A 26,686-nucleotide genomic window follows, 5' to 3' on the forward strand; every position below is an offset into this window, starting at 1 on the left:
ACCCATAGAGGACCCATATGTCTATTACTTTTTTCTGAAAAATCTTAGTATTTTTCATACCAGTAATTGTTTTTTATGAAAAAATACCCATATTAATCTGATCATATCATGACTTCTTTTTTCTTATTCAAGACAAGAAATTACTCTACTCCTGTGGTTCACGTATCATTTTCTATATGCCCACACAATTTAAAAAGATCTTAGAAGTCAGTTCAGCCATTTATCAAATATTTCAGGGACAACTTCTCATTTTCCCAGCAAGGCAGATGCTTTTTCCTTGAGGTTGGCGTAAAGTTTGCTCATCCTGAACAAGTGGCTCTCAGAAGACACTTTACCAACTGAAATCCTAATCATTTGAAGGGTAGAGAGCTTTTCTAAAACTGCTCAGTAGCATGACTGAGTTGTTTTCTTATCTATTAGTGTGTCTGATCTTTCTTGAATTTTTATACATGGTCCTCAGTGTGGTACAACCTGTTGGTCTTTGGGTGGCAGGGTACTTTGTTAGACTATCAATTTCTTACTTTTACTTCTGTTAGAATTCAAGTTCCCTGGCTCTAGTGCATCAGGTTCTATAAAGAAAGTTTAGTTGTATCCCTCAGAAATGATGACATCCTCATTAGTCATCCAGAATGAATCGTTTACCTCATAGCATTTTTCTCAGATACCTACTGGGTTATGCCTTTTCTTTTTGCTTTTCTCTTTTTTCTTTTCTTTCTTTCTTTTTTAATATATATATATATATGTGTGTGTGTATATATATATATATATATATGAGAAGACTGAGTCTCTTGGCTCTTGGGTGTTGAGTGTCTTAAGCAAGGTCACCCAGAAGGTCAATGGCAAAGCTAGAAATAGAATCTAGGTCTTGTGACTTCCAGTGTGTTTCTTCTAGATACATGTTACCTCCTGAAATTAATATGTTAATGAAATTGCCATATGGTGTGTATAATTACCATTCAACTCCAAGTCTGGAATTAGCTTAGGCAAATCCTTTCATCTTCCTCTGCATCTCCACCAACTCCCATATGTTCTAGTATAGAAACCATTTTATTCAGAAAGCAATTGTAAGTGGCCAAGTGAATGTTAAGTGTGTGTGTGTGTGTGTGTGCGTGCCTAATGGAAAGATAAGTTATACCTGAATCTCTAGATTGTCACATCACCTCAGGAAAACATTGCAAGGTCCCTGGGAGTTAACAAAAGACTCCAAAGCATTGCAAGATCTGAATTACAAACTATAAAAATTGATACTATTTTATAAAAAGACTGCAGAGTTAGCTGTCTATATCCTGATTCTGTGGGTCAATGTGCTTTATACCTCTATTGGATTAACGTTGTTTTGCAAATGTTTGCAAGGATGTTTGCATTCTTTATCCACAGGAAAACTATGAGATGTTCAGCAGCACACATGATGCTTGAAGCATCTTCTGAAATCTTAGAGAAAATGAAGCATGATTTTTCCAATAGACTTTTGTTAAAATTTGAATTCTTTAGAAAAATATAAATGTATGAGTATAACAAGGAGAGATACCATTTATGAGAAAATCTAATTCCTCCTTCCTCATATAATCAGAGTCATTGCTGATTTTCTACAAATGATTTTGTAAAGAATACAAATCATCATACCACTATTTTTCGTAGGAACTTTTAAACATATGCAGTCCAAGAGTTCCTAGCATACAGTGTGGGGCAAGACCACAGCTGCACAGGAAGCCTCTGCTGGAGCACCTTAGCCTCCTTGGGCTTCCTGTGGCAGCACTGTCCGAGCTCCCGCTCCCAGGGTTGTGCACCCAGCGCTTTGTCTAAATCTCAGTTCAGACTGTGGTCTTGTCCTAAAGACTTCTAGCCCTTTTCTCTTCACATTAGTCTTCTCAGTGTATTAATTCAATATTCAGTATGATATTCAGTAACATGCCTTTGTTACTCATTTGTCAGGTCAGCAGCTGTTGCCCTATGCCATCAATTTTATTTTAACGTTTATAGTACTTCAAACTTATTAGCTCTCCGTAAGTGTGTGTATATTTTGCTTCTTGGCTTCTCAATTTTGGCTTTTAATTGTGTCTGTGTCTTATTTGTTTTAGTATTCACTTTTGAAAACTTCTCCTTTTCTGCTTTTTGCTCTTGCAACTATATTTTACTGTTTTTGAAGGAACAGTCCTTTAAGTACAGTGCTGTGCTTTGTCATCTGGAAGCAGAATTTAATTTCATGTAAGTGGAAAACTCAAAGGACAGCAGAATTAACAGGGAAGGGATTCATTTTTCTTTCAGTTTGCAAGAAAGATTAGTCCAAAGCTAATGTAGCACCCCACAGTAATCTCAGGCATCAAAACTTCTTCTTGCTTTCTGTTGTAGCTTCCTAGTATGAGTCCTTTTCCCTTTTATGGAAAGATAAATGCAAATCTCCAGTCATCCTGCTCACATTCTTGGCATGGAGAATGGGCAGGACCAAGGGCAGGCTGGCTAGTTTCATCCCTTGTTAACATGCCGCTTTGGGTATTTGGGAGCTTTGCCTTCCATCATATTGTCCAGGATTGTGTCTATGGCCGACTCTGGACACAAAGGAAGTTAGGAAATGCAGGCCTCAAGCTCAGCACACTGCCCCCTCACCAGAATCAGGATTCATTAGGAAGGAAGTAGGAAAGGGTGACCATTGCTTGGCCGTTAGCCACCTCTGCCACAAGTGCCTTGAACTTAATAGCCATTCAATAAATATTTGTCTCTTGGATTTATTATTGTGATGCTAGTGATGAGATATGGTTATACTTTTGGGGGAAGATATTTGGCACAGTGATTAAGACACCGCTTGGGATACCCACATCCTGTATTGGTGTGTCTGGGTTCAAATCCCACCTCCACATTTGATCCAGCTCCTTGCTAATGGCGCACATTGGGTGGCAGTAAGTGATGGCTGAGGTACTGAGGGCCCTGGGGACCGATGCAGGGGACTCAGGTTAAGTTCTGGGCTCCTGGCTTTAGCCTGGCCCAGTCCTGGATGCTGCAGACGTTTGAGGAATGAGCCAGTGGGTGGAAGATTTCTCTATTTCTGTCTGTCTACCTTTCAAATCAATAAAACTAACTTTTAAAAAGAAATATGGTCTTGTTTTTTGAAAAGATATACCCTTTCTTGCATGGAGGTGGCAGGTGTGGTAAGTGGGGAGTGAACAGATTTCCTGAGCAGAGGAGGGTAATGGAAGTCCACAGACAGTGGCCTGAGTCTCGGGGTGCACTTGCCTAGAAGGGGCGAGTGCTGTGGCAGTGGATATGGTTACTGCTTTTTATCTAGAGTCCTCATTCCCTCTAAACCTTGACTTTTCTTGTGCCCTTTTCATTTTTATACAGGATAACCTAGTTGTAGACTGACTCTGGAAGGGTGTCACACAGAAGAATGATTTGGGTGTTTTCGCACAATGTTTCCTCTCCTGACAAGTGAATTTTTATGAAGTGTGGTATAGTAGAAATCATTTGTATATTTTAGAGCTAGGAAGTTCTGAGTTTGAACTCAGCTCTGTCAGTAGCCATTGTATGACTCTGGGCACATTTTTTAAATTCTTTCTGAGAATCAGTTTATCTAGGAGATAAGAATGCATCATCAGGGAAAGTTGTACGAATTACATGGGATAAATATGTAAAAGAATTTGGCACACAGTAGAAGTGTAAATTCTTTTTTTCCTACCTGTGAAGTGACATCATTTACTTATCTTTTAAACAGCTTGAAATTGCCCTGTAACTAAAAATTTAGTTTTTTGTGCCCTGACCCACTGAAAGTCATTACCTAAAAGTTTCCTATAGAGAATGAATCAAATAAAAAGTGATGGTTGATAAAACTTTCAAACATTTTTCCTGTTGTTCCCTTTCTATAATTTTAAGAAGACTCTAATTTGAATTTTTAAACATTAATCCAGCTATTACAGTCAGATATATATTTTTTAAATCTAGAAACATAGATTTTTATACAACAAAGATAGAAGGTTAGATTACTCCGTTTTGGATATTTTCTGGAGTGTTAGGCATGGTGTCGTGTGTGCTGTGTATTTCCACATGTTAAAACTCTACCTAGCATTCAGACATGGTTTCAGTAGGCTAGAGGCATCATTGCAAGGTTGTTTACATGAAGATCACTGCTGGGCCCAGGCATCCAGCACAGAGAAGGCACAAAGTCTGTATATATGGATTAAGCATCCTTAGTCTGAAAAAGAAATCTGCAACATTTTTAAAGTGAGATCTTGGCATTTTATTTTTTATTTTATTTATTTGAGAGGCAGAGAGAGACAGAAAGAGCTCCCATCTATTGATTCAGTCCCCAAATACCCAAAATGGCCCAAACTGGACCAGCTCAAGGCTAGGAATAAGGAACACAATCCAAGTCTGCCACATGGATGGCAGGGACCCCAGTACTTGAGCCCTCACTGCTGCCTCCCATGGTCTGCATTAGCAAGAAGGTGGGATCAAGAGCCAGAGCACATAGAATTTATTTTTCATAATAATTCGTATAGTTAAGAACTCTAAAAAAATAGATTTAAATTAGAAAATGAACCCAGGTACTCCTGTGTGGGATGTGGGTGTCCTAACTTTTGTCATATCTAGTGGGCTAAACTCCCACCCCCAAATCTGAAACTTTGATCTCTTGAGATGATGCCACAACTGGAAAATTTCACACCTGAACTCGCATAATTGGTCTCAGTCAAAAGGCAGATACACTAAAAATATTGTATAAAATTGTCTATGGGCTATGTTGTTAAGGTTTACATGAAATATAAATGAATTCTGTGGTTAGACTTGGATCCCATCTTCAAGATAGCTTATTATGCATATGCAAGTATATTTTCAAAACTTGAAAAAAATGACATATAAAACACCTCTGGTTCCAAGAGTATTGGATTAAGGTTGGTAAATTTACCATTAGCTGGGAAACAAGATTTTTATGAAAACAAGATTGGAGCTCCCTAAATACTGACTTTTTATTGGCATTTCTTTTTTCGACATTTGTCTTTCTGTTGTTTTTCCTTCATGTATTCCCAAGTTTCATTCACTGGGGTGAAAAGCTGCGTACTCAAGTCTTTTCATTATCTTCATCCAGCTCCAACTTACTGCTATGGGCAATTTTGTATACTCACTGCCCTCCACACAGACCACTAAAAATAAAAACTATTACACTCTGGTCAGTATTTACACATTCTTTTTAATTCTCAACACAGCCCTAAAGGGAAGGTGGCCAAACCCATTAGGGTGAGGAAAATTGGCTTGGAGGAGTTTTGTGTCTTCCCCAAGGCACTCACTGAGAAATGACAGAGGAGGGACAGGGATCCAGGAGCCAGTTCTATGCCTGAGAGATCACTGGGCCACACGTGCTACAAAGCTGATCTTCCCGGTGTAGCCGCAATGCCGTCTCCTTGCACCTGCAGGCTAGCACGGCGACACATCCTGCTTTTCTGCCACTCTGCCTCTGGTTGTTTCTCCTTGCTGTGTTTTCAGTCTTTCCTCAAAATGTGATGACTAACTCAACACGTCAGCGTTCCTTAGAGCTCAACAAGACTGTTGGGGTCTCCTGGAACTTATTCCATACATGCCTTATTTTACTCTCAAAAAATTGCAGTAATACTGACTTTAGATGGTAGACATCAGTTTGCCAGCATTTTGCCCATTTTACAGTATGAGCAATCTGGACTCATAACTGATAATAAGCTGGTCGTGCCTAGAACAGACTCCAGAGTCCCAGCTACTGTGGGCACCTGGACTGAACCTCCATGAGAACAGACACTGGGCCTCATATTATTTGGTAAATTACAATGCATGGTCCATGCTTGGCAGGGAAAGGAGATTAAAAATAGCTCTGCTGATGAACAGTCTGAGACTTTTGCTTGGGGCAGTCTGTAGGGCTGGCTGTCCTGGCTGTGCCCCAGCACCCTAAGCCAGATCTTGAAAATAAGAGTCTCTTTTTGGCAGAGAAAGGAGAAAGACTTCTGGCAATTTCAAATACTAATCCCCCCCCCGAAAGGATAAAGATTTTCCACCTCTGTAGAATATTTAAACTGCTTGCTGCTAAGACAGTTCCAAAATGGGAATTCAGATATTGTTCTGGCACAAACAGCATTGTCAGAGAGTGATGATAGCCGCCTAATCTGACATACAACTTGTACATACACATTTAGTTGTGTTTGGAACAGTTATGGAATACTATTTTTTAGTTTCAACAGACAAATTAGCATGGTTAGTCCCATCAAAATTTGAAGAAAAAGTTTGACATTACCATTCTAAATCCCAGGGATAACTTCAAGCCTGAGTCTCCACAATTTTCAAATCCTTGCATAGTTTTATTGCAGTATATTTTCTGTGTATTCCAAAAGAAATATTTTAGCACTGAACTTTTTTTGCACCAGACTAAATTCATACTTTCAATTCCACTTTCCATGAATTTTTGAAGTACGATCACATACTCCTATATGCCTCTTTGTTGGAATTTAAGATGTAGTGTTTGTCATAATAATTCACATAGTTAAGAACTCTAAAAAACAGATTTAGACTTTGTTACAGACTTATAGTTGTATCAAGCAGAAACTTCATAGGATTAACAATATTATGGTTATAGTTTTCTTTTTCTCCCAGAAACCTTTTATTTAAGGAATGCAAAATTCATGGTTTTAATAAATACAACTTCAGGAATATAGTGATTCTTCCCACTGTGCCCACCCTCCCACCCACACTCTCACCCCTCTTCCTCTTCCTCTCCTATTCCCATTCTTATTTTTTTTTTTTTTTAAGGGAAAAGGTTTATTGGGGAAAACCCAGCAGATCGGAGGGAAGGGGCGAAGAGGGAAAAAGGGAGAGAAGGAGAGTATAAGAGAAAGACGGAGAGGAGAGGAGCTAACGAGAGAGGAGAGAAGAGAGCAGAGAGCGGGAGAGAAGAGCCAAGAGACCCCATTCTTATTTTTTTACTAAGATCTATTTTCAATTAACTTTATACAATATGATTAACTTTATACTAAGTAAAGAGTTCAACAAATTGTATGAAAAAAAAAAAAAAAACCACTGTGCCTCAACAGTCTAGACAAGGGCTGTTCAAAGTCATTGCATCTTGAAGTGTTAATATTTTTCCTTTTTCTGTTTCCATCAACTGAGAGATAAAGGCTCCCTCTTCTGGCTGTTTCGGGATTTGCAATTTTTCTAGCAAGATGCTGAGAAAAGTGGGGGAAAAAAAAAAAAACGAAAGCTGCTTTGGGACATTTGTGTATATTTATGTTCTAATGTTTAGTTACCTAATATTTTTATCCAAGATGTGGTATAGAAGCAGAAGTTTAAAGCAGCACAAATTTTGGACAAGCAATTTAGAAAGAACAGAGCTTCAGGTTGGAGCCCAGGGATGGAGTACCCTGGCTGGCTCTGGACCAGGCCGACCTGAGTCCACTGGATAAGGCAATCTCTCCCTAGCCTTAGCTTCATCATTGGTAAGAGAAGAGAATTTTAGCGGCTTTTCCTCCAAACCCCTCTAAACTTTATTGTTTTGTATTTTAAAAAATAGATTATTTGGAAGGCAGAGTTAGAGAGAGAGAATAAAAGAGAGATGAGAGAGAGTTGTTCCATCTGATGGTTTACTCCCCAAATGGCCACGATGACCAGGGCTGGGCCAGGCTGAAGCCAGGAACCAGGAGCTTCTTCCATGTCTCCCACATGGATCTTCTGCTGCTTTCCCAGGTTCATTATTGGGAAGTTGGATCAGAAGTAGAACAGCTGGGACATGAGTCGGCAGTTGTTTTGTATTCTAACAGTATTGAATCCACTTCCTTGACAGGAAAATTCCTATGCTTTATACAGGTTTTGCACTGAAGTAAAACATATTTAGAAAGATGAAAGAAAATTAAAATTATTTGGGTACAAATCAGTTGTTCCTACAGCTGTCATAGCATGGGAGTGTCAGGATCTAAACAGTGATGTTGCATGTGCTACTATAAGTTTGAAAAAAATGATACCCCCAAATGTCTCAGAAAGACTGAACATAGTATCTGTCATTGATTGTATGGCAGCTTAAATTATAAAAAGCATCATTATTTTATGTTTCCAATTAAACTTTAATATAATGTTAATGATACATACCCCTAAGACTCAGAGAGCGAAATGTGAAAATAAAGTGCCTTAAAAATCAGTGAAATAAGTTTGTCCATAAAAGTTCTTCTGTTGATGTCAGATAGGTCAATAATTGAAAGAAAGACTGATGCTTCTTGGCTTCTAATAAACAGTAGTATCTTTCCCCTCCTCATGTTTTACCCATCTCTCTTCTAACACTTCTCCCTCTACCCCTCCCCAAGTTGCCTTTTTCTCACTGAATGAACTTGTTTTTTTTTTTTTTTTTTTAAACTTAGATATGTCTTATACTTATTCTGGAATGAAGTGTTGCTTACAGACTGAAGTGAGATACTAGAAAAATTGTGTGTCCAGCATAAATATGATTTGTCATTTTGTGCTTTAAATATGAATATACATTAGCATTTGTGAAATTTTTTTTTCATTCTGAAGATGAATTAGTCAGTCTTAATGTCTTAGCAGGAATTTCATGAGGTTTCAAAACATAGAAGTACCAGAGAACACCTCTTGGGGAAGATCATTAGACACACTGGTGAGGCCGGCGTTGTGATGTAGCAGGTGAAGCTGCCGCCTGCAACACCAGTATCCCATATGGGTGCTGGTTTGCATCCTGGCTCCTCTGCTTCTGATCCATCTCCCTGCTAATGACCTGGAAAAAGTGACAGTAGATGACCCACGTGTTTGGCCACTGCACGCACGTGGGAGACCAAGAGGAGGCTCCTGGTTCCTGGCTTTGGCCAGACCCAGCCTCAGCCTTTGTGACCAACTGCGGAGTAAACCAGCAGATGGAAGATCTCTCTTTCTCTCTCTCACTGTAATGCTTTCAAATAAATAAATAAATCTTTTAATAAAAAAAGAAAAAAAATTATTGTAAAATTGTGATTTGACCCACTCTGAATTATATTGGATTTAGGTGCCAAAGTACCTGGTGTAGATTTGCGTTTGTAGGGTTGGTAGGGTATTTTACGACTTAGTGTTTTCCTTCCATTTATAATGAAATTGGAGCTGTTCCTTTTGCTTTTCCCTCCTTGCCACACAACAGAACAAACAAAGAAATTCCATTTCTATCTTTGTAGAATTGAGCCTCCTGTTAGCTTACGGCCTTGCTTCTACCCCGTGGTGAGAAGGGAGCCTCCAGGGCTTTTACACAAGGCAGGCAGAAAGGGTGAAGAACAGACTTGGAATCAAAGTCAAGTACAAAAGCTTTAAGGAGATATTTTCAGCCTCCTCTTGCTTGCAGCCTGTCAGGCTTCTCTTGGTTGGAAGCCTAGACAAGGCGTGACTCTGCAGTGTCATTGATCCAAGCTGTCAGGTGTGGCCAGGCTAAGTTGCTTTCATACCAAGTTTTGGGCGTCTCATGTAATGAGGCTGTCCTGGGCCTCTTTACCCCGACACAGAATCAGAAAATCAAAATACCCATGCGTTTTGAGTGTATGTCCAGAACTGCTGCAGAAATGTGGTGACTTAGGTTGAGCCGTGTCGTGAGCTTTAGGATAAGAGCCAGATGTCAAGGATCAAGTGAGAGCAGAAGGACCTGGATCCGTGGAGACTGGATAGAACTGCTCCCCACACCCTGAACCTGCTGCCCATGGTCGCCAGTGTGAGGGGAAGAGCAAGCCTCAGTCTGGTGAAGGCATCTGAGGGCAGATTTTCCCCTTCCTTGTACCTGAATGATGAAGTCACTGGATGGTTCTTTTTTTTTTTTTTTTTTTGACAGGCAGAGTGGACAGCGAGAGAGAGAGACAGAGAGAAAGGTCTTCCTTTGCCAGCCATTGGTTCACCCTCCAATGACTGCCGCGGCCGGCGCACTGCAGCCGGCGCACCGCGCTGATCTGATGGCAGGAGCCAGGTACTTATCCTGGTCTCCCATGGGGTGCAGGGCCCAAGGACTTGGGCCATCCTCCACTGCACTCCCTGGCCACAGCAGAGAGCTGTCCTGGAAGAGGGGCAACCGGGACAGAAACCGGCGCCCCGACTGGGACTAGAACCCGGTGTGCCAGTGCTGCTAGGCGCAGGATTAGCCTAGTGAGCCGCGGCGCTGGCCATACTGTGTGGTTCTGTATCCATATTCTTTGACCAGCTTGCAATTATGTCCACGACAAACACATTTTAAATCTGACTTCCATATTGTTCCCTTTTCCTTTATGCACCTTAAAGAGTATCCTCCTTTGTGGTGTGCCCCTCGCTGGCGTGCAGTGATGGAGCTCTGTTCAGTGGTCCTCTTCCGTAGGACTTCCTGCACCTGCTGTTCCTCACTGCTCTGCATAACTTAGCTGCTGCGATCTTTGTGAAGTAGTCTGTTCACTGCTCCCTGTGCAGTTTTTCTCCTTCCTTCCTTGGTATGTGTGCTTTAACATCAGTCCCACCTTGATGTATTCCTGCCTTTTTTTTTTTTTTTTTTTGACAGGAAGAGTTAGACAGTAAGAGAGAGACAGAGAGAAAGTTCTTCCTTTCCGTTGGTTCACCCCCCAAATGGCCACTACGGCTGGCACGCTGCACCGATCCGAAGCCAGAAGCCAGGTGCTTTCTCCTGGTCTCCCATGGGGTGCAGGGCCCAAGCACTTGGGCCATCCTCTACTGTACTCCCGGGCCACAGCAGAGAGCTGGACTGGAAGAGGAGCAACGGGAACAGAATCCAGCACCCCAACTGGGACTAGAACCCTGGGTGCTGGCGCCACAGTCAGAGGATTAGCCAAGTGAGCCGCAGTGCCGGCCCTGCCTTCTTTTCTGACTCTGACAGAATCCCAGATGTGAAATGACCACAGAAATCACCTGCTCTCCCTTGTTTGGTTAACAGATTTCATGAAACCTCACCTGTGGTTGCTCTTGGCTCTGTGTGTGCCTCTTCTCTTCTAGTGGTTGTGATACTCCATCAAGTTTCAGTGCTACGCTTTTGGAATCCCTGATATTGTCTCATGTGGGGCTAGATGTGATGGTTTTACCATCACTGGAAGAATATTTTTGGTTGTCCGTTGTGCTAGCCCCACAGTGCATTAAGCATCGTCATGGTCCTGTTGGCATGCGGTGTTCTGAGCAGAGCGGGTGATGGACAGTGCACAGAAGTATATACACATGTGTGTGCTGAGCGAAAGGCAGGACCTACAGGAGGAGGTCATTGAAAGCTTCCCCACAGAAAAAATGGATTGTCTGAGATCTGACAGAGAAGCAGATGGTGGGGAGACCGTGTTCTCGTCAGAACGAGCAGCAGTGCAATATTCCTGTGTCCAGAAGGAGTACAGCTTTTTAAAAAATAACTAAGGGGAAAAAACCCTGACTGGAACCAGAGACTAAAGAAGGGATTTCAGGGAATAAAGTTGTGTCAATCAATTCCTGTAATTCTGTTGTTGCTGACAAAATCTGTGTTGAGTTAGTGTCATATAATTAATTAAACATGTAACATTCACAATCAAGTAAAATATGTTTTTGAAGATCGCTTTGGTGCACACCACGTGGGATGCCCACATCCTGTATCAGAGAGCCTGGGTTCAAGTCCTGGCTCTGCTTTTGATTCCAACTTCCTGCTAGTGTGCACCAGTGGAGACGGCAGGTGATGGCTCAAGTACTGCCACCCATGTGGGAGACTTGGGCTGAAATCTGGATTACTGGTTTCAGCTGGCTCAGCCCTGGCTGTTGTGCACATTTCAGGAGTAAACCAGTGGATGGGAGATCTGTCTGTTCCTCTGTGTCTGTGACTCTGGCTTTCAAATAAAAATGACAATAAATAGATATTCAAAAAAATCCCTCTAGATGGAAATAATTTAAGACTTCTTTCGTTACGTGCTTTCTTTAAACTATGTACTGTTTTGTGTTAGTAAATATTTGGCATCTAGCAAAATAATACAGGGAGGAAATAAGAAAGCAACAGCTTTTCCTCAGTGGTTTGGGGTCTTTTGGACAGTGCTTTTGAACTACAACATTTCAAAATCTCTGTTAGAGATTCGGAATAAGAAATAATGACTATATTATTTCCCATTCCCTTCAAGGGAACACATTGAATTTCTTAATTCTAACTATCTGAGAATGTCTCTTCTTATCTGAAAACACTGCATTCCTTATTTGGAAGAACACAAAAACTCAGGGCTGCTCGTGACCTCGATATAAAAATATTACATGTGATTTGGGTACATTGCCTATCTTTTAACTATAACAAAGAAAAAAAATCTTGAAACATTGGAAGATGTTTTATAATCATACTGTAGTTGAATAACAAACCTTTGAAGAGCTATGGAAGTAAGCTCCACTTTGCTACCTAGTTCAGAGCAAACTTCTGAGGGTCAGGTTTCTTATTTTCTGAGTTACATCTCAGTAATGCATATGAGTATATCTTTTATGTAACTATGTGTAAGTTATATGAATTTTAATGTATAATTAATAGAAAATATATTAGTGAATTTTTCTGTGATTAAATATTATCTACTTTTCATCACAGTAATATACTTAAATGTGGTGTTTAGATTAAATATTATTTTTTATGTATTTAAAATTGAATTTAAATTTTCCTAAAATGCAAACATTGAGGATAACCATAGATAATCTTGCCTCAAGTAGCTTTTTTTCTCTTTTTTGTTCTTGCTCTCACTTCACCCTGTGGATTCTTGCTTGTGTATGTAGATTTAGTCTGTACTCATTTTTTTACCTGATGAATGACAATCGCATTTCTCCCCTCTCTCCTCTGAAGAAACACAGAATAAGTGGAGCACACCTAGGGAGTAATTAATTGCTTTCCAACCATGGCAGCTCTGAATCCCCCTTTCAACTCTGTGGCATGGTGATATGACTATTTTGCAACCCTGAGCTTGTTTCAGATATTCTAGAATGGATCCAGATTGAAGAAGGAGGCGGCCATCAATATCTTCCCAGTCCCTCAGGGCACCAGCAAGGAGGGGGAAGGCTGAGTGCGTGATCTTCACTCTATTTGTTCTTATGACTTTTCACAGAATTGGTTCTGAGACTCTGAATTTCAGTTGAGTATTGCCGAGAAATGTTACGTGTGCCTTAGAGGAAAGATGTTACATATTGAATTGACTTTCAACTTCTATCTCTTCATGTATATATTTGTAAGAATAGCCTATACTTTACATTTTTAATATTTTGTCTTTTAGTCTAGAAGCATTAGGGTTCTCAAGCTTTTATTCTGAACAGTTACCATTTGTTGTTGTCTTAATTTTAACATTATTGTGTCTATTCCTTTAAAATTGATTATATTAATTTTTAGTCTCTCTCCTCCACTTACTTCTTAAGGAGGACAGTCTAGGGGAGGAGTTCATGTATAAAGTGTATCAACATGTCCTGATAGGGTGTCAGCCAAAACAGATTTGCTCGACTCAAATTCTAGTGGATCCCTGCAGGGGCAGCTGTGAGCGTGTATTAAATCTGCCTCATGCAATGCCCTGTGCTTCGAGAGAGCAGTGTTTGAAGCTGTAAACTCCTCCAAAGGCCAAGGTTGTTCTGATTGTTAGGATTACAGTGACACAGAAAGGGCTTCCAACCCAGCCAGTGTGTGCGTGCTTGGCCTTCCCTGGGCACTCTATCTGTTTCGGCTGCTGGGATGTTATAAAGAGACTTATCAGTGCCCCATGTCCCTGGCCAGTCAACTTTCAGGCCACTGATGAAACAAAGTTCATTCCTGTTCTTTAGGGTCCAGGCAGGATTTATTCCTGTTGCATACAATTTCAAATGATCTTGTAGATAAATGGATAAGAATAATATTCTTGGGGCTGGTGCTGTGGCGTAGTGGGTAAAAGCTGCCACTTACAGTGCCAGCATCCCGTATGGACAATGGTTTGAGTCCTGACTGCTCCACTTCCTATCTAGCTCTCTGCTATGGCCTGGGAAAGCAGTAGAAGATGGCCTAAGTCCTTGGGCCTCTGCACCCATATGGGAAACCCAGAAGAATCTCCTGGCTCCTGGCTTTTGGATCCCCATTGCAGCCAACAGTGAAGTGAACCAATGTATGGAAGACTTCTCTCTCTCTCTCTCTCTCTCTCTCTCTCTCTCTCTCTCTATTTCTCTCTGCCTCTCCTTCTCTCTGTGTGTAACTCTGACTTTAAAATAAATGAATACATATTAAAAAAAGAACTATTTTCCCACCCATATTTTTAGCTTTATAAAGCAAACTGGGAATTTTGTTCACTGAACTATAAAGGTATAATATCTCTTTATTAAGCAGCATGATTATATTAACTGTAAATCAGTTTACCTCTCCATATATAGAAGAAATAGGATATCAATATTTTGATGTAATTTTAGTGATTCTTAAGAACAGCTCTACTATTCAGTTTTCACATGGTCACAAGTCTTTCACATAGTTTTAATCCACACTAGTCATGTAGCTTTTGTAATGAGTTGACTTTTTTTCTTATGTAGGAACGTTTATTGAAGCAAGGTTTTTGGCAGGAGGCCCGTTCAGCTCTACTAAAGAATTAAGGCTTAGATTGTCTTTTCCTTTTCCATATATTTTAAGGAGGAAGAAATAGAATAAAATGAGACTTTTTAACAAAGGCACCCCATTGGTAGGTTAAGGAAGTTGCATAATCACTGGATGGATCTAAAAGTCTACAGGGATTTACTGTTGGGGAATATCACTCATAGAGAAGTGTGTATTTTGGACAAGTGTCAGAATTAAATAGATCTTTAAAAGTATAAGCGGTTGAAATGGAGTTCAAACAAAACATTTTTCTCTCAGCAGCTGTTACTTATTTTAAAAATGAATACATGCATCTATTCCAGACATTTAAGTGAGCCTAGCCCCTCTAAATTTGTGTGTCTCAATTCTTTACAATTTTTTATTTCTAATTTGCAGTGACTTAGTCTGAACATTATAATGGCATTTCACAATTGGTTAGTTTTTCATTTTTCTAACTTTACCCACTGCTCTATCCTTGCCTTCTTTTTGAGTGTATAGCACATGCATTAGAATGGCTCCAGTTTTTCATTTTATTTTAAAAAACTATTTATTTATTTGAAAAACAAAGTCACAAAGAGAGAAGGAGAGACAGAGAGATGGATATCTTCCATCCACTGGTTTACTCCTCAGATGGCCACAACGGCAGGGGCTGGGCCAGGCCTAAGTCAGCAACTTGTAACTGTATCCAGATCTTCCATTTGGGTGACAGGGCCCAAATCCTCCTTTCCCAAGTGCATTAGCAGGGAGCTGGATGGTAAACGGAGCAGCCAGGACTTGAAGTGGTACTCATATGGGATGCTGGAATATAGCAGGCAGCAGCTTAATCGACTGCACCACAACACCAGCCCCATCCAATTTTTCATTTTCTTCACTTCTCTGAAACAAAGCAGGTAGTGTGGAGGTACAAGGAACGTTTTCAGCAGCCACCAGTCATGCTTTCATCCACCCCACCCCCATGTCCTGACCTGACCTGTGTATTAGAGAACTGAAGTGTGACTCAGCATTGCCCTCCTGGGGAGGAGCAGTCCCAGGAGCTGGTCCTGCCAGTTGTGAACACAGCAGCAAGGCCATGTAAGGAAAGGCATCCTTAGAATTCCACCAGTTTTCTAACACAGATATAAATATGAAAAGCACACCCTTCGGAACAAAACCCACTTAGATGTAGATACAGAAAAATATTGAGACTCTAAACTAAGGGGGGGAATGTCTGGCTGCAGGCTGTATAGACCTGTGAAAACCTGTAATCTGGCCCAGCCAAAGCAACTGCAGATGAGACTCAAAATTCAATAAGTCCATAGCAGGCTAATTTTTAAGTTAATAATTTTATTGATGCCATAAATATCCCAATGCCCTTGGCAGAAAAAAAAAGGATTCCCCACCCAACAGATCTTGGCATCATAGTGAACTACATGTGTGTCTTAACAAAATTTAAGAGAAAAATTCAGAGACAATCACATCTGATTTTGACAGTACATTTTCATCACCTTTCTGATATGCCCTATGGCCACCTCAGTGACTCCAGAACTGCTGTAGTACATTCATTTTACCTAGGATTTTTTATGATGAAAAATTGTATGTCTGTTGTTCATTGAAAAGAATTTTAATTTCCTGAGCATAAAAATGTGAGGTATACATTTCCTGCCAGAAAGTATTTTGAGAGTCAATTTTACAACTACATATTGATTGCCAGTGATGTGCAAACCACTGTGATAAACCACTTTGCAGAATATATGAGGTTCACTCAGTCTGTGGATCTTTGGGAAGCAAGTGTTGCATGGTCTAGGTCCTGACGATGCAATGAAATCAGCAAGTAGAGATTTGCCTTAAAAGGTCTTGCTAGCATAGTTGAAGAGAAAGACATGCAAACAGAAAAAGCACAAGATAAGGGCACATTACTTTGGACACTCAGGGAGGGCTTTCTAGAGAGAGTGCTGTTGGAGCTGGGACCAAATGTAGGTACAGATTTCCCAAAAGAAGTGTGTTGGTGGTGGTGGAACACTGAATTGTGCTTTAGGCAGAAGGCATCACATGTGCATCTAAGAAAGAATGGCTGCAAATGAGTGTTGTGTGTGGTGAGGCTCACAGAATGGCCTATTCAATAAGGCATAGTCCCATTTGGCAGGGCTCTTCCCTTAACTCAATTTGCTCCCAAAGGGCCCCACCTCCAAATACCATCCCCTGCATTTGGAGTTTCAACATACAAATTTGCAGGGGCATGAACATTCAGTCTGCTGCAACATGGCTCGTCCCAAACAGGCCAGTTCTCCCACAGCTGCTGTCTTGGTGAGCAGTGGCATCTGCTTCTACCACGTCCAATAGAAAAGTGGAACTACTCCACTGAGGTCCAGGAGGAAAGAGAGTCCACTCTGATTATGTGAACAGATATCTAGATTGATGCCCATCTGTGAAATAATCAGTCTCCTGGGGGACTCTGGACTTCATTTGTCAAACATCTTCCACCCTGAAGCTGAGGCAGCGGCACACTAATAAACTGGCCCTGAAAATATAAGATTTTAGGAAGTTGGAGGGGGCCTTTGTCTCAGTGGTTGGGGTGATCGTGTCACACATTGGAGTGCCTGTGCTTGAGCCCTGGCTCTGGATCCTGATTCCAGATTCCTCCTGAGTCCATTTCCTGAATTGGTGATGGCTCAAGTAATTGGGTTTCCGTCACACATGGCGGAGACCTGGATCAAGTTTCCACCTCCTGCCTTCCACCTATCCCCTTCCTAGCAGTTGAGAGCATTTGGGAAATTAGCCAGGAGATGGGAAATCTTTATTGCTCTTTCGCCCTCTCTCTGCCTCTCAAACAGATGAACACAAATTAGAAAATTTTAAATGTTTTTATGTAATTTTCTAAGAGAAGATTTTAAGGACCATATAATATTCCATTCTATGAAAGTACTGTAGTCTATTGATTACAGTATTCAACCAAAAGTATAAAGTAGAACAAACAGAAAAAAATACTAAGAGGGATAACATATTAAGTTGCTCATCAACAGTCAGGGTGAGGGCTGATCAAGTCACCGTTTCTCATAGTGTTCATTTCACTTTAACAGGTTTCCTTTTTGGTGCTCAGTTAGTTGTCACCTATCAGGGAGAACAAGTGGTATTTGCCCCTTTGGGATTGGCTTATTTCACTCAGCATAATGTTTTCCAAATTCCTAAAAGGGATCACTTTTCAGTTAAAATTTAAACACCTAAGAATAATTGTGTGTTAATTACAGAGTTCAACCAATGTTACTAGAACAAAAAAAAAATACTAAAATGGATAAAGTATTACATTGTACAATATAAGAGTGGGAATAAGAGAGGGAAGAGATGTGCAATTCAGGACATGCTCAAGCTGACTTACCTCAAACGGTAGAGTTAGAAACATACCAGGGGATTCCAATTCAATCCCATCAAGGTGGCATGTACCAATGCCATCTCACTAGTCCTAGTGATCAATTTCTGTTCACAATTGATCATAATGATAGGACTAAGAACCAAAGGGATCACATAAACAAGAATAGTGTCTGCAAATACTAGCTGATAGAATAAAAAAGGGAGAGTACGATCCAACATGGGAAGTGAGATACACAGCAGACCCATAGAATGGCAGATGTCCTAAACAGCACTCTGGCCTCAGAATCAATCAGCCCTTAAGGCATGCGGATCCGGCTGAAAAGCCCATGAGAGTATTTCAGGCATGGAAAGCCAAAAAAAAAAAAAAAAAAAAAAAAAACTAAATGAAAGATCTCCACGAGTGAGATCCCAGTGGAAAGAACGGGTCATCAAAGAAGGAGGTATCTTTCTCTGAAGGGAGGAGAGAACTTCCACTTTGACCATGGCCTTGTCTAAATATGATCAGAGTCAGTGAACTCAGGGGGCTTCCATAGCCTTGGCAGCTCATGACAAGAGCCTAGGGTAATTACTGATGCCATAAACAAGAGTGTCAATTTGTTAAGTCAACAACAGGAGTCACTGTGCACTTACTCCTCATGTAGGATCTCTGTCTTTAGTGTGCTGTACATTGAGATTTAATGCTATAACTAGTACTCAAACAGTATTTTTCACTTTATGTTTCTGTGTGGGTGCAAACTGTTGAAATCTTTACTTAATGTATGCTAAACTGATCTTCTGTATATAAAGAGAATCGAAAATGAATCTTGATGTGAATGGAAGGGGAGAGGGAGTGGGAGAGGGGAGGGTTGCGGGTGGGAGGGACGTATGGGGGGGAAGCCATTGTAATCCATAAGCTGTACTTTGGAAATTTATATTCATTAAATAAAAGTTAAAAAGAAAGTACTGTAGTCTGCCATTTTTATATTGCTGAATATTTAGGTCTATAGAATTAGAAATAACAGTTGTTCTTAATTCCTTGCAAAGGATTTGTTCCACTGCTCCCTTCATATACCAAAATCTGTGGATGCTCCAGTCCCTTATACAAAGTAACCTCCTCCTGTATACTTTAAATCATCTCTTGATTACTTTTAATGCCTAATACATTGTAAACACTATGTAAGTAATTGTTATATTGTGTCATTTAGGAAATAATGACAAGGGTAATTTTTTTATACAGGAGAGATGATTTTTTTCTCCTGCATCTTTTCAATCAATGATTGTTTGAATCCATGAACATGGAACCTGTGAATAAAGAGAGCTGACTACAGTGCTTTGCTGGATACGTCAATGCCTAAAGCAATTTCCACATTGAGGATAGATTTATCAAGATAGTAAAATTACTGGATCAAAAAATTAAGTAGAATTTCTTAAGGGAATGGGCCTTTAATGCATTTGAGAAATTTTCTCTCATAGATGTACAAAATAGTTTTAGCATTTTAGTTCACCCCATCAATGTAAAAGAGTGGCTTTTTGATGCACTGTCATTAAGAATAATTAAACATTGGTAGGACACAATTGATGTATCATTATAGTTTGTTTTTAAATTTCTTAAATATGAAAAGAATTTGTTTTTGTAAGTTATGTATTTTTATATTGAATTTTCTTGTCATCCCCAATGTGTACATATGTTTTTGTGTTGGCCTTCCTGTGCTGTTGTCATCGGTATTTATCTTTCTGCAATAATTTAAATAACACATAATAGTGGAAATTCTAATACATAGCACAGCTTGGTAAATGTGGAAGAGTGGTTTTAGATGAAACTCTAATTCTGTGTAATTAAGGATAACAGTGGCTGCTTTGATAGATAAACCTAAATCACAGTAAGTAAACACTGTAGAAGTTCATTACATGCTCATGTCAAAGTACCATATGAGTTTTACTAGTTAGGAATCTTCTATGTACTCTTTTAGGGACAAAGGTTCATTCTAACTCATGGCTTCCCTATTCTCTGGATCCTTGTCATGACTTCCATTCAATGAGAGAGGGTGGCAGGAGAGTGGAGTATGCTTATAAGAAATATTTTTGGGCTGAACCTAGAAGCTAAACATTCTATATGATTACATTCCATTGACTAAAATTCAGTCAGATTTGGTCAACATCTAGCCAGTCTTTGCCCCAATTTCATAGCTGAAATGAAGAAATATTTTCATGCAGTCTTATTCTATTCCCTGCTTTTGCTACTGGAGGATATCTGGGAATAAATCACCAGTGTTACTTGGATCATTTACAGAATTTAAATATGGAATGGAAAATTTAAAATATTGCTGAGTCAGGGTTAGTATTGTAGAGCAGCATATTAAGCCAGCACTTGAGATGCCAGCATTCCATATTTGAGTACCAGTTCAAGTCCCGGCTGTTTGCTTCTGAGATCCAGCTCCTGCTAATGTGTCTGGGAAGGCAGCAAATGATGGCTCAAGGGCGTGGACTCCCAGAACCCATGTGCTTGACCCAGATGGACTTTCTGGCTCCTGGCTTCATCCTGACTCAGCTCTGGCTGTTGTGAACATTTGAGGAGTGATCCAGCAGACAGAAGATCCGTCTGACTCTTGTCACTCTGCCTTTCAAACAAATCAATTAATTAAAAAAATCCATAAATTAGATAAATTTTTAGCAGACCAGAGTGGTGGAAAAACGATATTGAATAATCATTGAATGCCCCATAGATCACATAAGAAAAGAAAGTGGAAGTTGTTGGCCAGAGTGACTTTGACACATGAATATTGGATAGGCAGCAATCATTCAAAATGTAATAAACTTAGAAGTAGAATATATATGAGAAATCTTCAGAAATTTCATGGAAATATGTATTATGACAAAACTATGTATAGATTACAAAATTTTCTTGTACCAAAAAGTTATCTTTTAACATTTATTTACTTATTCATTTGAGATGGGTGCTCACATCTGCTGGTTCACTCTCCAAATACCCACAAAGGCTAGGGAGTTGGGGGAAGTCAAAGCAGGAGTAGGAAAGCAATTTTGTTCTCCCACATGGAGCTTCACTATTGCCTCTGGAGATCTCCATTAGCAGAAAGCTGGAATCAGGAGTTGGAGCCAGAAGTAGAATCCAGTTACTGCAATGTGGGATGCAGACATCCTAGCCAGCATCTTAACTGCTAGGCCAAATACCTGCCCCTCAACTTGTCTCTTAATTCCATTTTTCCATGAATGTTTTGATGTTCCCTTGCATAAAGGACTATTATGCAATAAGTTTGTGGGCTTAATAAAATTATATTTTAGTAGAATATCTTTATGAAAAGTCTACTCATGGATGGGGTAAACAATATTAAGCCAAATATCTGATAGGGGTTGATAGTCAAAATTTATAAAAGAGTTCATACAACTCAAAGGTAGAAAAATAACAATTAAAAATGGGCAAAAGATTTCAATAAATATTCCTCCAAAGAAGACATGAAAGTGAAAAACAGGTGTATGGAATGGTGTTCAATATCACTAATCAAGGAAATGCAAGTTTAAACCATGCTGAGATTTCACATTATACTCATTGAGATGGCTATTATCAAGAAGACAAGTAACAAATATCATTGAGGGTGTAATGGAAAGGATGTCCTTATACATTGTTGATGGAAATGTAAATTGTCACAACCATGTGGAAAACAGGAGTTTTCTTAAAAAATTAAAAATAGAAATACTGGTGACCCACCAATCACTACCTCATAAAGATATCTTCTATGTTCATCACAACATCATTCACAAGAGCTGAGGCATGTAAACAATGTATGTGGCCATGGATGTGTGAATGAACAAAGAAAGTGAGATATATATGTACATGTAGTGATGTACATGTCTATATTCTATAGCATACATGCAGTTACAATGAAATGTTTTGCAACCCTAGAAAAGGTTATCCTGCCATTTGCCACAATATGGATGAACCTAGAAACCTACTAAGTGAAATTATCCAAATACCAAAAGAAAAATATTGCATGGATGATCTAACGTGTAATCTTTTAAAAAGTCCAATAAACAGAGATAGAGAATAAAAACATAGTTTCCAGGATCAGGGAGATGTATGGTGGGAAATGAAAAGTTGTAGGCCAAAGTAGCAGATATACAGTAAAAACAAATCTAGAGATTTATATGGTAAGAGTAGTTAGTTTAGGTTATATTATATTTGGCATTTTTGTTAAATGAGTTGAGTTTAGCTGATCTTGTCACACACATGCAAAATGAATAACTATGTGAGATAGGGAATGTGTTAATATGTTTTACTGTCATAACCATTCTACTATCTATGTGTATCTATGTGTATTTTTGTTTTATTAAAAAACAAAATAAAGCAAGAATATTAACCTTTTGTTGTTTCTGCTTACACAGGTGATTAAAGTGTACAGTGAAGATGAAACCAGCAGGGCTCTAGAGGTTCCCAGTGACATAACAGCCCGAGATGTTTGCCAGTTGTTGATTCTAAAGAATCATTACGTCGATGACCACAGCTGGACACTCTTTGAGCATCTGCCTCACATAGGTGTAGGTGAGGACACAGAATCATGGTTTTAAATTATCAAATCACTGTCTTCTTATAATGTAAATCACTTGGAAGAAAAGTTCCTGCAAATGTATACAACTAGAAAGGAATTGTGAATAATCCTTTTCTTTAGTCTTTTCATTATTGCTTGTTGGTGGTTAAGAGATGGAGTACCACATATGGAAACAAGGATAGATGTCGCTCCCCCTCTTCGTGGAGGAACGACACAGGACCCTGCGCTGTTCTTTTTTCTGCTCGGCCCTCCCCGGGTTTGCTGCTGGTTCTTCCCGGGTTGGCTACCGTCCCTTCCACCTCTGTGGAAGGGCGGTTCCCCCTGCCACTTTCCCCACTTCCGCGGGGGAGCGGCACACCGCAGGCCGGCTCTCTCGGGGGCTGCTCAGGTGTTCCTCATAGATGTTCCTGGTGCATGTTGTCTCTCTCCTCCTTTATAGTCCTCTTCCACCAATCCCAACTCTGCTACCCACATGCCGAGTACGCTGCTCTCCTCCAATCAGGAGCAGGTCCTACAGTTTATTGGTTGAACTGGAGGCAGCTGTGTAGAAGCTGTTTCCTCCTCTCCCAGCGCCATATTGTGGGAGAGCAGATGCATAGAATAAATCTTAATTCCAGTAACAGTCTAGTCCGAGTTGCTCCCAGTTGCTCCCCACAGATAGAGGTGTTATATATCCCATACCGCTTCATGTAAATAATGATCTGTGGGAATTTTGGAGGTAAAACAGAGTTCAAATTAATGAAAAGTTAAATTTCATAATAATCTTTCATAGCATGTTAAAAACTTTATGAGTAGTTGATAAAATAAGCTGTCATTTGGTCTGCTTTTGGGGTTGATAGTAGTAACCATAATGGTGGTTCTCTTTATTAGAGGGCATACCCTAAATTTTTCTTGAAGAAATTACTATTTCCTCCACATTTTTAAGACATAATTTAAGAATAACCCTTTTAAAAGTTTTCATTGTAAATGTATCTCTGTATTGTTAACTGTGGAGATTTTTCAAAAATTCCTTTTAAGTTATAAAGAATCCATTCCTCCACAATGAGACAGGATTCTGCATGGATTTTATTCTTTGCTTTCTTATTTTTATGGATATTAATGTTAGAAAATAGGCTCACATATAAGTAGATAAGAAAAGAAGGAGGTTGCTATGGCAATGACATTTGGTTCTTTGAACTCTGTATTAGTTTCCTGTGGTTGCTATAACAAATTATTACAAACATGGTGGCTCAGAGCAACTGAAATTTGTTCTCTCATACTCCTGGAGGCCAGAAGTCCGCAGTCACCATCGTTGAAAAATCAGTGTTGAAGTCAAGGTGTGGTTGGGGGTTGTGCTTCTTCTGAAAGTGTTAGGAGAGAATCCGCTCCTTGCCTCCCCCGCTCCTGGTGGCTGCCTGTATTCCTTGGTGTGGGCTGCGTCTCTTGATCCCAGCCTCTGGGTCAGAGACCCTTCTCTGCTTCTGTCTGCATCAAGTCTCCTCTTTCTTATAAAAACGCTAACACTCAGGGATCCCCCAGATAATCCAGAACAGTTTCATTTCATTTCTTCATTTAATCATATCTGGTAAGACCCCCTCTTTTTTATTTTTGTTTTTATTTTGGGGGCCAGAGAAAGTGACATTCACAGATTCCAGAAATTAAGATGTGGTTATTGGCCGGCGCCGCGGCTCAATATGCTCATCCTCTGCCTGCGGTGCTGGCACACCAGGTTCTAGTCCAGGTTGGGGCGCCGGATTCTGTCCCGGTTGCCCCTCTTCCAGGACAGCTCTCTGCTGTGGCCAGGGAGTGCAGTGGAGGATGGCCCAAGTACTTGGGCCCTGCACCCTCATGGGAGACCAGGAGAAGTACCTGGCTCCTGGCTTCGGATCAGTGCGGTGCGCCGGCTGCAGCAGCCATTGGGGGGTGAACCAACGGCAAAAGGAAGACCTTCCTCTCTGTCTCTCTCTCTCTCACTGTCCACTCTGCCTGTCAAAATAAAGAAATAAAAGATGTGGTTATCTTTTAGAGACTACTGTCAACCCAGTACAAACTTCTTTGCATTATATGTTTAAAAACTTTAATAATCAGTCATCAAATTCATTTTAAATAATGTATCAGTAGCAGTTCAATTATTCCTTTCAATTTGTTTTAAAAAATGTAAAATAATTTTATACCTAGCTGTTAGTCCTTTGCTTTCTCACATAGCTGCCAATACAAGCTGATAAAATTGTTCCTTTGTTTAATGCATTTGAGGGTTTATATCCCAGAGCAATATGCCAGAGCAAGGTTTGCTACAGAGGAGAAGTCTCCTTTTCTCTTATGAAGAGGTATAAAACACATGGTGCTGGCAGAAAAAGCGTTTTCTCACAAAGATTCACTTTGAAAACATTCAGAAAGTGATTTTGCTTAACTCTTCCTGCATTCCCTGGGCCCTTTAGAACGTGTTGGTTTGCTTCTAATTTGACGACTCATCCTAGAACTTGTCAGAGCATCGGGGAGAGGAGAGCGGAAGCCGGTGGAAAGGAAGCTGAAGTCCTTCGCCATCTCCCCAGGGGTTCTGAGCCCGAGCAGCTCCCCAGCTGAGAGCTGGTGAGCACAGTAGTGCCAGCTGTTGGAGACAGCTGAGCCCAGATCATTCCTTGCTGCAGAGAAAGCCAGAATTCTGAATGGTGTGGTGCTGGCCTGTGTGACGTGCTGTCCTTTCTTCCCAAGCAGGCTGATCTCTACATGCATTGTCTTCGTTGCCATTGTGACCAATTTAACTTCTCTTCGTGATCATTGATTTCCTGGAAGTATGGTGTTAATTCTCCATGGGTATTTTCCATCTTCCACATTATTCATTTTCTTATATGCTGGCAGAAATATAGCTGTTAGTTTGCATAATGTATAACTGCAGTATTTTATACTCGAGTTTTTCTTTGGGGGCACTTAAAAAACTTTTTTTAAAATATATTCACTACAATTTATCTGTGACAAACCATGTTGAAGTTTAGTAATAAAAACCTACTCTGTAAATCTGGGAGTGTTTTTCAGTCAGAACTCTGAGAGTTACTCATGTTAAGTAACAAAATATATAAGTCTTGATACAAACGCTTAAAATGGAACACTGAAAATTAATTTGAGAGACATAATAAATTTAAACTTTTAATAATAATGCAAGTATACTTCTCCATCACTGTATTTTCTGAAATAAAATCAAAGATGTGAGAATATTGTGTTCTGGCTTCATCAACCATGCGTCATTAGACCAAAGCATTTGAGATGGAGTTTTAATTTCAGAGCTTTCTATGTTCATTTCCTTTTTTTCTTACACTTGGGTCATGTATTTAAACAGAAAAGTTGCGGACAATAATTCTGCCCCAGTTCTAATATGTGTTAGGTTTAGCAGCTTACAGTTCTTTCGTCTAACACTGTTACAGAGTAACCACTGTTGAGGTGCTGTGGATTTTTCCCAGCCTCAAATAAAAATGGATGTGTCTTTGAAAAATGTTTTGCACTGCTTATTAATAGTCATAGTGTATTCAAATAAGTGGTGTGAAGTAACATTTTTCCATTTGTATTTTAAATGAATGAAAAGCACTAAAGCAGTTTTCCTTTTTAAATATAATATGCAGTTGCAGCTGAACATTGGACACTTTCATTTGTGTCTTCTGTGTGTGCTATGGATACTTAGAACCAGCCTGTCAGCTCTGCATATTGTTCAAAAGACATTCATGATGTCTCCTTAACCAAAATGATCAATTTTAAGTGCATAGAATTCTAAAAACAAAGGGGTGGTACACAGCATTTTAAAAGATATTTTTAGGGACAGGCATTTGGCATAACAATTAAGACACTTCTTGGGACGCCCACATCCTATATCGGACTGTCCAGATTTGAGTTCCCACTCTGCTTCTGATCTAGCTTGCTGCTAATTCACACCTTGGGAGGCATTAGGTGACAGCTCAAATACTGGGATTCTTGTCACACTTGTGGAACAGCCAGATGGAATTTTCCAGGCTCCTCACTTTGACCTGACCTAGCCCTGGCTGCAAGGGGCATTTAGGGAGAAAAACAGTGGATGGAAGATCTCTGCCTTATTTTGTCTCTCTGCATTTCAAAGAAGATTAAAAATTTTAAAAAATTAAGTACTCATGGAATGAGAGCAGTTAAGATGCCTACATCCCACATCAAAGTACTTCAGTTCAGTTCCCAGCTCCAGCTTCCTGCCAATACAGTAGTGGCTCAAGTAGTAGTCTTCCTGCACTGTTATGGAAGGTCTGGTTTGCATTTTGGTTCCTGGGGTTTTGGCCTTGCATTTGGGGAGTGAATCAAGATCTTGTTTTGCTTTCTCTCTCTCCCC

At 39.9% G+C, this 26,686-nt stretch overlaps 1 protein-coding gene across 7 annotated transcripts in view; it reads left to right on the top strand.

Moving 5' to 3' along the window:
* The window catches only part of GRB14 (growth factor receptor bound protein 14), a 127,122-nt gene that overhangs the window by 60,462 nt on the left and 39,974 nt on the right, over nt 1–26,686 (top strand). For all 7 annotated transcript variants that reach the window (XM_051848580.2, XM_051848581.2, XM_008258679.4 and 4 more), the window contains one exon: nt 22,202–22,358. In XM_051848580.2, the coding sequence (XP_051704540.1) occupies nt 22,202–22,358 (157 nt within the window). The remainder of the gene's footprint in view (nt 1–22,201; nt 22,359–26,686) is intronic.

Source organism: Oryctolagus cuniculus, chromosome 3 (assembly GCF_964237555.1).
Source record: "Oryctolagus cuniculus chromosome 3, mOryCun1.1, whole genome shotgun sequence".
Taxonomy (NCBI): domain Eukaryota; kingdom Metazoa; phylum Chordata; class Mammalia; order Lagomorpha; family Leporidae; genus Oryctolagus; species Oryctolagus cuniculus.